The sequence below is a fragment of the Salvia splendens genome, chromosome 15 (assembly GCF_004379255.2).
Source record: "Salvia splendens isolate huo1 chromosome 15, SspV2, whole genome shotgun sequence".
Classification (NCBI taxonomy): domain Eukaryota; kingdom Viridiplantae; phylum Streptophyta; class Magnoliopsida; order Lamiales; family Lamiaceae; genus Salvia; species Salvia splendens.
In genome coordinates this window covers 20511646-20525471 of record NC_056046.1, presented here as the reverse complement: position 1 = coordinate 20525471, position 13826 = coordinate 20511646, and the positions used below count along the sequence as shown (strand labels likewise).

Below are 13826 nucleotides of genomic sequence, written 5' to 3'. Positions count from 1 at the left end.
TTCACTCAACATTCAAAATACATATCTTACTACTAATAAATTCAAACATTACTAAATATATTGATGTCAAATAAAACTTTTACATCATGATTCCACTCCACATTCATGCCAAAATACATACATTACTTCAACTAATCAGTTAGGATTTAAGAGTAAATGTCAAAATTGGTCTTGAACATATGGTCATTTTACGTTGACCGTTAGTTTTTATTAGAACAGTTAGTCCAGGACCAAAATGATCAAATTTTCATATGTTCAGGACCAAAAAATCCAAAAGATAATGTTTATGACCAAAAACATAAAATTACTATATTTTCCGGACCAATTTTGGTCATTACTCTTTTGGGAATTATAGAATGGGTGCCCGCGGGCAGCGGGCAGGAGGAGACACAGGCCTCGGAATCTGAGTCCATGGTAGGGCCGCTGTCCACGTAAGTGGGCTCCACTTGAGATGATTTTGTTGTAATTTTATATTGGTTGGTGGGGCCCGATCCGACGCTGCTCCAAGGTGGTGTGATGGGGAGAGGACAAACAAAGTGTGGGGCCTTTTTTGCAATTATGGAATTTTGAGTGTCATGATTTTATGATGCAATACTGCTTTCTTTTTAGAATGTGATTCTTTGCTTCTCCTTTTTGCAGTCATTCGTTGTGCTCTCTTTTTCGCCAACCAATTTTCCTTTTTTTCTCCCTATTTCTCTTTTTATACATCGTTTATGTTGTGTAGGATTTATGGCCTAACTAGAGATTAATTATGAGTTTCAATTAATTAATGTGCAATTTTGAAAGACGTTTGAATTATACTATGTATGATTTGAGTAATTGTACATATTTAACTTAAAAGCAAACTAATCAAGATTACGTTTTAGGACAAAATTATGTCTAGTAAAATGTACACTTGTACTTGTAAATTGCAAAGAAAGAGCACTTGAAAGTATTGGCATGACAAAATCACCATCATTGGAGTAAATAAAATGTCCCACACTACGTAATAAACTCCTATAGTATTATATTAATCTTAGTGGTGGCGAAGACCAATTAACCTCAAAATTTTATCATGACGCAAGAATTATCTCTTTTTTTTTTTACTAAACAGTTTATGAATTTGCTTGGTGATGCAATGCGCTCCTCCCCTTGGATTTGGGGAAAAAGCAAAATGCTTTTTTAATTAGTGTATTGATATTGACACCTTACACCACCTTCCATTCCGTGGAGCATCTTCATTTGGTAGACATGTTTAGCTTCGTAGTCCGCGTCGCACCTGAGTCTTGCTCCTTCCCACTCCATGGCTTCCGTTTTCCTATAAAACGCCACTTGCCCACATCATATCGCTTCCCCTGCACTCGCAACTTTCTCCAACACCTATCAATCGCATAAAATTAAACCACCACCGTCGCCGCCTACTCCGCCGCCGCAGAGATGGCTTCAACTGCAGCATACTACTACACCGGATGCGAGGACGACTACCAGCCGCACTTCCTCGATTCCTGCTCCCTCTGCCGCAGATCGCTCAACCAAAACAGCGACATCTTCATGTACAGGTAAAATTAGGGCACGGTACTGTGAAATCGCAGCTCAATTGCGAAATTCATTTGATTTTACTGAGTTTCTAAGCCGGTGGTGGAACGATTTTGCAGAGGAAACACGCCGTTCTGTAGCCAGGAGTGCCGGCAGGAGCAGATTGAGATGGATGAGGCGATGGAGAAGAAGTGGAAACTGTCTTCTTCTTCTTCGAAGAGATCGAGCGCTGTGAGGCAGAGCTCTGACTCCGCGAAGGAATCTGGCATGAATAAAGCTGTACGGACGGGAACTGTGGCTGTGATTTGAGATTTGAATTCGTTGCGAATATGTATATACATATTTGAGAATGATTATGGATCACTTCTTCGACGAATTCGCATGAACTGGAGCTTGATCTGTTGAACAGAGATGAGTGCAGAAGAAGTCCGAAATTTTGATTTTACTTTTTATTTACAGTTTCCTTTTTTACTTTAATTTCTGGAATATGGCATCTGATATGTGTATATGGTGGGGAAGGATTGAGAGTCCTTTAATTGGATGCCATCAAATATAAATATCGGTTAATCACCTCTCTTTTGATTTTGCTAATTACTTGAGCATAAGAGGGTATGAGTTTCTGGGAAATCTTCTTTAATATTGGAAATTTATTAGTAGGAGTATTTGATTTTTTAGCAACAAAGCTCAGTAATAGTATTATGATATGCGATTGATGCCGTCGGTTCCGTATCCAAGCGAACCGGGGTTATCATAACCAGCTCGGCTCGACATGTAAATTTATGGTCTATTTGAGTCGGACCGGATCGGTATGTTACTGGGTCGAATCATGATTCCATTGCAATCTATCAGAGCATCCACAATGGTTTTCGCCCAGTCATAGCCCAACCACAAACTACTTCTGTCACATCATCAGGACAAACAAATAGTCCAACAATAGTCTAGCCACCTCACTCAAAATTATATAAAACAAATAATTGATAATAATTTTATTTAAATTAAAAAAGTACATTTAAAAAAATTACATAATTAAAAAAAACTAACACTGTGCAGTCCTCCGCGCCCACAACTCTTCAATTAAATTCTTTTGGAGTCGAATATGAGCATCCGTTTGGCGCATGTCGGCATGTGCTTGGAGGAGGTCGGCTTCATCGTGTGGGACCCCCCTTCGTACGTTGGGAGCGGCCATGCCGTGGCTTGGACCGACTTCATTATCGTCGTTGGTCCAACTAGTCAGTTGTACACCTTCATCTTCGACAATCATGTTGTGCATGATAATACAAGCGTACATTATATCAGCAATGCAGTCGATATGCCACAAACGCGTTCCCTAATTGCCGCCCATCGAGACTGGAGCACACCAAATGCGCGCTCCACGTCCTTCCACGCCGACTCCTGTTGTTCCGCAAAGTAGGTCTTCCTCTCATCTGATGCGCATTTGATCGTCTTCACAAAGACGGGCCACATAGGGTATATCCCATCCGCTAAGTAGTAGCCCATATCATGCCGGTTGCCGTTGGCGACAAAACTAATGGCCGGACCGATGCCCTGGCACTGCTCGTTGAAAAGGGGCGACGAGTTGAGAACGTTGATGTCGTTGTTCAACCAGACTATCCCAAAATACGAATGCCAAATCCACAGCCGGTAGTCAGTTACGGCCTCGAGGATCATCGTGAGATTCTTTCCCTTATAGCCGGTCGTGTAGAACCCCTTGCAGGCAGCGGGACAGTTCTTTCACTCCCAATGCATACAATTTATGCTGCCTAACATACCCGGGAGCCCATGCTTCTCCCCGTGTATCTGCATCAGATCCTGGCAGTCTTCGTGGGTAGGGCTTCGAAGGTACTGATCACGGAAAATTTCAATCACGCTCTGACAGAAATACTTCATACATTCAAGGGCAATCGTCTCACCGATGTGGAGGTACTCGTCGCACATGTCCGACGCGCCTCCGTAGGCCATCTGCCTCATTGCCGCAGTGCACTTTTGAATAGGTATGTGGCCGGGTTTGCCAGCCGCATCGTGCCTAAAGCGGAAATACAGATATCGATGCTCCAAGGCGTTAACAATACGCATAAACAGGGCTCTGTTCATCCTAAAACAGCGCTTGAAAAGGTTGGCGTTGAACCGCGGCTCCTGTGCGAAGTAGTCTTTGTATAGGCGCTGATGTGCAGCTACGTGGTCACGATCAATCACTGTTCGGCGGTGGACAACTGGTCGTGGTCGAGGTACCGCCGGCTGCAAGGCCTTCTGCATCAGCCGATCAATCTCACGGTTCGTACAGGCCTCTAACGCTTCATTCATTCGACGTTCGTACTCCCCAGCATCCCCACCACTACCACCACTACTATCACCAACGTTGCTCATTTCCCGTTGTTGATCTTGTACAGAAATTAAGATAGAGAGAGTACTCGTTAAAACAAGTAGTGTGAATGAAAATGACGTGCAAAGCTCGTATATATAGTGTTCAGAAAATTTAAAAAAAAAATCGCTCCCCGATCGCTCGCCGGTCCGGAGCCTACAATGACGGCGAGCGCATCGGTCAGCGCTCGCGGATCGGCGTGCGCTCGACGATTTTTCGCCGAAATGGCGCTCGCCGGTTACAATGGTTCGGCGGGCGAACCGGCGAGTGCCGGAGATCGGCTAGCCGGTCCGCTCCCCACCATTGTGGATGCTCTCAAACGGCAGGAACAAAATTAATGGCTGCATCAGAATAAATAATGTTTCAAGGTTATAGTTTTTCTCTCAATTATTAATAGTTTAAATCAGGGTAAAACACATACTAGTAAGTACTAGTACTAAATTTACTACTGTACCAATTAAAAATATAATTTCAACTACGACAATGTGATCACCTTATCACCATTATTCAATTGTGGAAACAAAAGGTCTTAGTTAATCAGGTGATGCAACCAAGAAGTTTGTTTTTTTACTTTGGTTTTGCTTTTTTTTTATGATCGTATCAAATAATCAAACAAAATTAGGTTTACGAAATTACGAGCATTTGTTATCGGTCAAGATCCTCCTTTCCTAGATTTATTTAGGTGTATTTATTGGAAATGTAATCAATTTTGAACAAAATCCTTTATTTCCCACAAAGTTAACTTTGATCATTAAAGTCACTAACTTAATAGGAGTATAATTTTAAGAACTAAGTTTAAACTTTGGGGGAAATATCAGAATTTACATAAAGTTTTGTGATATTTTTTTGTCAATGGTATCTTATTAATATCCCATCTCAAAGTTATCTATTTTTTCTATTTTCTCACTTTAATTTGAAATATTTACATTTTTTTCATACATTCTCCCAATTCATATGCTATTGCACAAAATCATAGTGTGTACCAAATGCCATCCATCAAATTCAGGTGATTAGCCCGGAGTTCGGATAACCACAATTACGCGGTTAATGAAAAAATCATTATTCATTTTCTATTTAAAAAAATTATCAGAAAAATTATGAGGTTTGGTGACTAACTGAGAACAAATTCAAAATTCACATTGAAAAATTCTCTATTTTGTAAGCTTAATCAACATCACTCCTTTTTTTAGTTTCAGTAATATACTTTAAATTATACTATAAGTCAACTTCCACTCAATGATGTAGTAAGAGGCTCAGGCCCACTTATTTTTAGGAATTTAAATCTAATGTACAGATGGGCCTTGGCTCGAAAATGGGCCTTAAGGCCCAATTTCATGAAGAGAGTCCTTCCTCTTTCCCACCAATTCCTCTTTGCTACCAAAAGCTTCTGTAATATGCGCCGGTGAGTCCAAAATTAAAACCTCTTCCGACGAAGTACGCCGGCGGACTGGCTTCCGACGTTGTCTCCGGCAACTTTCGAATGTATGCTGCTGTGCTCCGTCTGCATAGGAGTCTCAAGGTCTGCTATTTCTGCCCCCTCTCTCTCCACCTCAGCTCAGAAACCCTAGCGCATTTGCTCTCTGTTTATCATCAATCGATGAAGTATGCTTATTTTAGCAGTTCGAGCTCATACATTTCTGGTTCAAAATCCGATTTCCTATGTCAATTTTCGCCTTTTACCAGAAATAGCTCCGGAAGCAATGCGATTAACTCAAATGAGAGGCGTATGCTCGCCGTCGGAATTTCGAGGATGATCAAACTTGAGGAGAGAGACCTCCTCATTCGGTTTTCAAGAGGTTTTTCTCCAGTTGCCATTGCGGAAATCATGGTATCGCTTCAGAAGCGGCAGGTTGCATTTGCATTTTTCAAATATGCTTTTCGTGATCACTCGGACTTCCTAGTCAGGTGTTATTGCGTCGTCGTGCTTTCGTTAGTAGCGAAAGATTTTAGGCAATTAGCTCAGGATGTGCTTACATGGATGATACGGGGAATAGGAGAGGAGCGGAGAGGAGTTATGTTCTTGTATGGAGAGAAATCTTTAGCACTGAAATGGACTTTTATATTCTCGATGCACTAATGCGCTCTTTTATGAATGCAGAGATGCCATCTTGTGCCCTGGAGGTTTTGGATAGGATGAGAGGAGTTGGTGGTAGGCCGAGTTTATCAGCTATTTGTTGTTTGATAAAGTTGTTACTACGGTTTGGTGATTAAAGCAGTGTGTGGATGTTGTTCAAAGATATGATTTTTAAAGGACCCATCCCTTCGAATTATGTTTACAATATGATAATTCTTGGATTTTGTAGGAGAGGCTGCATTCGGATTGCAGAAAGTTTGTTGTATGTCATGAGGAAGTTTGGGTGTGAGCCAGATGTATATACATATAATATTTTAATCAATGCATATTGTGTCAGGGGGTGGACTTGGGAAGCTTTCAGTTGGGTGCATTTGATGTTCGAAAGTGGCTGCACTCCAAGCTTTGCTATATTTAGTACGTTTATCAATGCTTTTTGCAAGGAGGGTAATATTGCTGAAGCAAATAAAATCTTTCATTGGATGCAAGAATTGGGTGTGTCTCCAAACACTGTATTGTATAACGCCGTGATGGATGGCTATGTCAAGGCAAGAGAAATTGGTATGGCAAATGTGCTTTATGAAGAAATGAGAAGCAAGGGTGTTGCACCTGATGGTGTGACTTTTAACATCTTAGCTGCTGGCAATGAAAAGTACGGCAACGAGCAGGATGGGAACAGGTTGCTAAGGAGCTTTTCAGTGATGGGATCGGTTCAAGATTCTTCATTGCCTGATATACATATTGGAGGACTGTGTTGGGCAGGTAGATTGGATGAAGCTTTTGAACTATTGGGGTTCATGCTCGAAAAAGGAATCTCTCTTAGTGTAATTTCATTTAACTCGTTAATTCTTGTCTACAGCAAAGCAGGTTTAGAAGACGAGGCTTTTGAAGTCTACAACTTTATGGTGAAAGTTGGCTTCACCCCCTCAGCTCCCACATATACTTCACTTCTCTTAGGATTATCTAAGATCGGAAGGCTTCAAGAAGCCAAGTCGCTCATATACAAGATGATACAAAATGGTTATCCCATCAGTAGAGCAGCTTTCACAGTGGTTCTGGATGGGTATATTAAGAAAGGAGACATGATGGGAGCTCAAGGTCTTTGGAATGAAATGGAGATGCTCGGGATGGCTCCAGATGTTGTTGCTGTTTCTGCTTTCATTCTAGGCCTTTCCAAGGGGGGCTTTGTTCAACAGGCATACAATATGTATTTGAAAATGTTAAGCAAAGGGCTTGTGCCTAACAACTTTGTTTACAATTCCTTAATTTCCGGCTTCTGCAACTGCGGAGAACTAGATGAGGCATTAAGGCTGGAACTGGAGATGAGGAATAGGGGTTTGCTCCCTGATGTGATCACCTTCAATATCATTATCAAAGGTTTCTGCAAACAAGGAAGGATGAAATCTGCCATGGCCACCTACATGGAGATGCTGAGATGTGGGAATTCCAACTCAATCAATAGAACACTGATTAAGGAAATAAGGACTCAATTTATTGATAAAAAGGACAGAAAGAAAGAAGCAAATAGAATAACAATCCTCAAGAAAGAGGCCATGATAATCCTCCGCAGAGGCCTACGGCTACCGCCGTCCTATTTCTGATCTCTCCAAAAGATCTCTAAACTGATAAGAGACTCCCTATTTATAGATACTAAGGTGCTGAAATAAAGGTAACAGAAATTCGAAATTGAATTGTTGATTTACTCAGCCAGCTCTTCCCCCAAAATCTCTGGTTCAGTTGGCTGCTGCGATATCTCCTCTACTTAATTAGTTGGCCAACCACTTCCCTATTTTCACTCCTCTAATCTGTATCATAATGTGACTTACAACACTTTTATCAGTGGATACTGCAAGCAACTTGACATGTTAAATGCTGAAAATTTGGCAAATACAATGCAAAATAGTGGCTGGGGTCCAGATATTACAACTTACAACATACAGATTCATGGTTATTGCAGAAGCCGAAGGATGAATAGAGCTATAATGATGCTTGATGAGCTAGTTTCTGCTGGAATAGTTCCAGATACAGTTACCTACAACACTCTGCTGAGTGGTGTCTGCCGTGATATACTAGATCATGCAATGATTTTGACAGGAAAATTGCTGAAGATGGGTTTTGTTCCAGATTTAGTTACGACTAACTTACTGTTGTCTAATTTACGCAAGCATGGTTTACCGCACAGGACAGCAATGTGGGCGCAGAAGTTGAGCGAGATATCTTTTGAGTTTGATGAGATAACACATAAGATATTGGATAGAGCATATAATGATTTAGAAGATGTTGAATCTACAAAAGAAATAACGGGGAAGAGCCTCTTTTTGGACCTCCTCATGTACATGACTTATGACTTCATATACAGAAACAGGGTTTTTCAGAAAATGAGTTCCAACCCCATTGGGTTTACTGATAATCAGTCCAGCATGAATGTGGAAGCTGTCTGCAGTTAAGTTAAAATGAAATGACTGCTTCATAGTTTTTCGGTGGCCAACCAGAAGATTTCTGATGAGGACCAGCCTGATTTTGCCCTTGCACCAGAATTAAAAAAGTCTGATCACATGATTTCTGGGTGTGCATCTAAGTGTCCTTGATGAGGAAAAGGCCAAGTCTTTCTTCACCGGCTTGCTTACTCTATATGCATTTTGAAACGTAAAATGAGGTGAAAATACTTATGTACATTAGTTATCTAGCTCGTGAAAAGTATTTTCCTGCTTGCTATTGTCTAGTTAATTTGTTCCATGTGCTATTCATTGATGCTTCTTCAAGTACTAGATTTTCTGTGGGAGGAATGCATATCATCTCAGCCATAACAGTCTTTGGTAATTGTGCTACTTGAGCTGTTGATTCATCATGGTATATGTAGTCCTAGCTACTAATTAATGAGGTTGTTTTCTTTTGTCGATGTAAATTCTTTTCCTTACACTGTTTCCCCTCCCCCTTTATTATACTCCATATGAATAGTTCATGGTGAGCCGCTTGAATATATCATTATGGAGAATTTCCTGGCTTGTATAAGGTTAAGTGAAATAGATTTTCTGCAATCTGATGAATGACCTTGCTTTTTTCCTTCATTTGCTTTTGAATGATGCATCAGTTTAACTTTAAGGGAAGAATGACTCTTGCCTTGTGGAAACCTGGCTTAATCCCTAGATGTTTGTTAGATTCATCTTTTCAATACATTTCCATTTTACCTGTGCCTTACTTGTTTCCATTTTGCTAAACAAGTTTCTCCAACTTGATCAATGAGCACTATGAATCACAATTTGTAACTTATCAAAAGTCTGTTTGTGTTTACTTCTTTCGAGACAACAATATTTTTGCGCACATATTTGCTCTGAATGTGACAGAATTAACTTTTCAGTGTCTGCTGACACAGTTTTATTGTTTTATAGGTGAGAGTTCTTCACAGAAAATGTATCATGATTTGTGATCTTGATCTGGGAAGAAAATCCGTCCCAGCATCCATACTATCAGAACCATATGGGCGTTGAAGAAGACAGAATCCTTACATGGGAGGTTAGAATTGTCTCTTAAATCTACAGATTCCTTTCATTATATTAGGTATAGTAGGATTGCAGACTGAATTGCGAAATATTCGAAGCATGTATATGTGATTAACAGCACTTAGACTGGCTATATACATAAATTTGCATTGTATCATCTATCACTTGGAGAAAATTCAGTTTTGAATTTTGATACACTCACCAAAAATTTTGTTTCTACATCTTTAATCTTTTTGATAGGTTTGGACTTTGGAGTGTTGCAGTTCTTTTCCTTGGATCATTCTACCAAGCTAGATCAAGTTTCCAGTGCCCAAAAATTTCATGGGGCGAAGTTAGCTAACGGGCTCAAAACTCGATACAGAGAGGTCCGTTAATGAGTACGTAAACTATTGCCGTCGTTTTAGGAATCTCATGTTACTGGTATTTGAGTATAACCCTAACCCTACAGGTCGACTTACCTTGTTCTTTAATGTTAAAAGTAGCAAGCAAAATTGTAAATAGCATGATTCAGAAATGTGTAGTTAGAATCAGAGTGGTGGTGTACTGCGAATTTTATGTACAGAAGGATCGTCTGAAAGAATTTTGATAGCTTATGTATGAAAGTTGAGTCCCAGTAGAAGATTTTCTCATGAAATACTCATAAAAATAGAATAGTTTGGGGAAAATGATGAAGACTCGAGCACAAGTCCTAACCACACAACATTTTTCGTCTCACCTATTATACAAAATCTAATTATTGACTTCCTACTAAAGTACTAGTAAGTAATAGTAACATACTTATATTACAAAGTTGAGGTATGAAATGGAGCTTGGTCATTTTCAAGTTTGAGAGGTGGTAGTTTTAGACCAAACTCTTTGCATCATCATAAACCTTCTTGTGTTCACTCATCTTAGCCAAGTGTGTGAATCGCCGTTTGATTGATGGGGCCATCTGCTCTGCCGGCGTAGGACTATCTTCGGCATCCTCCAAATACTTCAACGGCGGGCTCTCCACACACGCCGCCACCACCTTGCTCATTTTTGGTCTATCCTTTGTTTGTGACCCTAAGAAGCTGCACTTCTGCTACAGACCCTAATACCGTCAAAACAAAACCACACACCTTTTCACCTTGGTTGGTATTGCTTTCGTTTTACTGAGGCATCTTATTCAAATCTCTAATCTTGCTTTCCCTTTCCCCGTATATTTCTACACCATGCATCTCAACTCCCAAATGGCAGTCTCTCATGCCTAAAGGAGTTCAAGATTTCATTCACTCACATGGAAATCATTCTACTATTTACTAACATGCTTAACAACTAATCCCCAATTTCAAATCCACCATATATTTTCAGCACAAATTTCTTGAGTTTACCACCAAGACCTAGGCATGCACACCGCCGGTTCCGGTTCACGGTTCAGCATTTCCTTGAATCGGAACCGGCGGTTCCTGTTCCGGTTCACGAGGAGGTTCAAAACCGCTGGTTTTTGGCCGGTTCACGATTCACAAATTATAAGTTACAATATACATTTAATGTTGGACTTGAGCCTTTGGGTTGAAAGAGAGTGTATTGGATGATTCTCTTTTATAACTACATGTTCTTGGATGTGTTGCTCTTTCTTTCAATGTGGGATAAAACTCCTTATTTATAACTACATGATACATCTCCATCATCTTTGTTTATATTAGTTTATATCTTAACTATCTTCTATTATTATAATTTAACAACAAATATAATTACATAAAGTATTATTCTTTAATTCTTATCATTATCGATTTGTTTTTGTATAAGTTTACGTGCATGTTAACTAATAAATACCATTATACACATTAAGAGAATAATTATTATACAAATTATATTAATCTAGCGATAACTATAATATGAATAATTATTTATCTATATACAAATCATATTACTCAATAAGTGTTTATTCATATCTATCAAGAATATATTCACAAATATTAATTTTATTTATATAAATTATACTACACCTATAAGAATAACAACTATTATAAAAAATCATACTATTAGTCTACTACTAATATATAACTATATAAACTATATTATACCATTAAACAAATCATTCTTTAGTTATCTATTTTTATCATTATTATACCATATGTTAATTGTTGTTTTTTCACATTTTAATCAATATATTTAGAAAAATTAGCAACATACTTACATTTAATTCCAATCATTTGAACACGTCCACATTCTATAAATATACAAATTATTGCAACTTGCAACATTCAAATTTAATTAAACTATTCTAGTTGATGCCATTATTATCTATAAATATGTCTTAGAAAAAGAATCATAACAAAAATAAAGATAAAGTTAGTGAATAATAAAATGTAGTAAAAATAAAAAAATGTTGAAAACAAAAGAAAGTTTTGTATCCCACATTGGAAAAAGATGAATGAATGATCTAAACATGTAGTTATAAAAGAAAATACTTTAACATATTTTGTCCTACATCAAAAGTGAAACATAAAATATTCAAGGATGTCTCTATAAAAGAGAAACAACCAAAAGTGATTTCTTAGAATCATTGGCCCAACAAATAAGTATGGGCTATTATGAAATTATTGTGTTTATTTATTTGTGAAAATTGATTTTTATATATAAAAATTGATTTTATAAATAATAATTTTTTTTAAAAAAATGTTATTGAACCGCCGGTTACGGTTCGTGATATTCCCGAACCTGAACCGGCCCGCTTGAACTGCCAACCGCAGGTTCCGGTTCATGAACCAGCGTTCCGGTTCGGTTTGTGCATGTCATGACCGCTGTTAGCTAAGGATAGCGTAACCCGGGGAAACTCGTGACCAAGGAGGGATTATAAGAAACGGGGATAGAATTTAGGGGAAATTAAAGCCAAGGCAGGACGAGACGCACACAATATCTTAAATAGGGAAATACTTATAACAAAATACACTCGATCATGCAAAATCGAGTGACTGTTCATACAAGTTCCGATTATCAGAGTCAAAAGTAAAATAAGCACTGCCTCTTAACCGGCACAACAGAAACAAAAGAACGCGGTCCATGTATGGAGACATGAACCTCTGAGAGTTTTATTCTTAGTTACTAGCTTACTCTCCACAGCACTTGTGCCTCCCCCTTTCCACGACTCAACCTGCACATTTAGAAATACATGCAGGGCTGAGTACAAAAGTACTCAGTGAACACATTATCGGAAAATACAATTATACATTTGTAAATATCGTCAAGCCATCATCACAGTAATACTCGAGGTTTTATTAAAAAAAACCCGAGCTTACTAAAATATTCACATTGGGCCCTTTTCCCGTACTTAGCCATATCTGCTCACATTGTGCCGTCGAGATGGTGTTCTCGCACGGTCACCTTCTCTGCCGTTCACGGTCAGAGGTTCCAAGTAGGGACACCATCCTACCAGAACTCACAATCGAATCGATTCACATATATCATCATTCATAATTCACTTGGCCGTAGCCAAACAGATAGGCATCATACATAAAACATTTATGGCAAGACAACATCTTTAAGAGTCATGAACATGTGTTCGTGTTTTCATAGAATACGATTTGTATTTTTAATATAAGAAAGCTCACCTTGTTCGTTTAGCTCCTTTAACTTGAATCTTTCGTTCCGACTTTACTTGCGAACGTACCCTTTTTATAATATCACAATAGGAAAAAGCTAATTTAGTTTTAAACTAATCTAATTAAATAAGAAAGAAAATCTCAAGATTTTAACTAATCTATTATTATTGTTATTATTATTATTAAGAAATTTCCAAAACTTACACTATTTATTACTACTTCGTTTGCTAGTTCGGTTCCAACTAAAATTGGTGTTCTATTATTCTTAAAAATAATAAAAAATAAAATAAATAAAATAAATAATAAAAATAAATAAAAATAAAATAAATGGCAACTTGAGTCATAACTAATTTATTTAATCATGTTATTCTTAGGCCCAAAATAACTAAATTTCGAAATGGGCTTCAAAATACCCTATGCATTGAAGCCTCTAATTAAATTGAAGTAGTTGGGCTCTAATAAATTTATGGCCCATTTAATTAATTCGTGAGCCCACAATAGAAACCCACATACTAAATACCCTACCATTGTCTTCTTCCCTCATTTCCCAAATACACAGCAGCATCCTCCCCCCCTCTACTCGGCGCCGCCACCCGCCACCGCCCTACCAGCGCCGCCGTTCCGGCGCCCCTTCTTTCTCCATCTTCTCTCTCTCTCTCCCTCTCCCTCTCCCTCTCCCTCTCCCCTCTTCTCTCTCCCTCTTCTCTCTTCTCTTCACCGCACCGCCGCCGTTGCCACCGCGGATCCGCCACCGCCGCGGATCCTCCTCCACCGCCGTCATGCAGAGGCAGCGGCTTTGCCGCCCTCCTCCGGCA

General features: G+C 38.9%; 2 protein-coding genes across 10 annotated transcripts; both read left to right on the top strand.

Annotated features, from left to right (window-relative positions):
• The first annotated feature begins 1309 nt into the window (after positions 1 to 1309).
• LOC121767474 (FCS-Like Zinc finger 3-like) lies at positions 1310 to 2106 on the top strand. The gene is made up of 2 exons (XM_042163744.1): positions 1310 to 1538; positions 1635 to 2106. The coding sequence occupies exons 1-2, from the start codon at positions 1417 to 1419 to the stop codon at positions 1822 to 1824; spliced, it is 312 nt and encodes a 103-aa protein (XP_042019678.1). The 5' UTR covers positions 1310 to 1416; the 3' UTR covers positions 1825 to 2106.
• A 3153-nt stretch (positions 2107 to 5259) lies between these two features.
• On the top strand, positions 5260 to 10053 carry LOC121767600 (pentatricopeptide repeat-containing protein At5g39710-like). Of its 9 annotated transcripts, XM_042163912.1 has the most exons (5): positions 5260 to 5896; positions 5973 to 6023; positions 6178 to 8601; positions 9335 to 9458; positions 9686 to 10053. In XM_042163912.1, exon 3 carries the CDS (start codon positions 6218 to 6220, stop codon positions 7544 to 7546), a length of 1329 nt encoding a protein of 442 aa, XP_042019846.1. In that variant the 5' UTR covers positions 5260 to 5896; positions 5973 to 6023; positions 6178 to 6217; the 3' UTR covers positions 7547 to 8601; positions 9335 to 9458; positions 9686 to 10053. The 9 variants fall into 9 exon arrangements, 8 of the variants coding, with proteins under 8 accessions (XP_042019846.1, XP_042019839.1, XP_042019844.1 ...); XR_006043157.1 differs by having other exon boundaries at positions 5260 to 6707; positions 6805 to 8601; XM_042163905.1 differs by having other exon boundaries at positions 5260 to 5476; positions 5558 to 8601.
• Positions 10054 to 13826: the final 3773 nt, after the last annotated feature.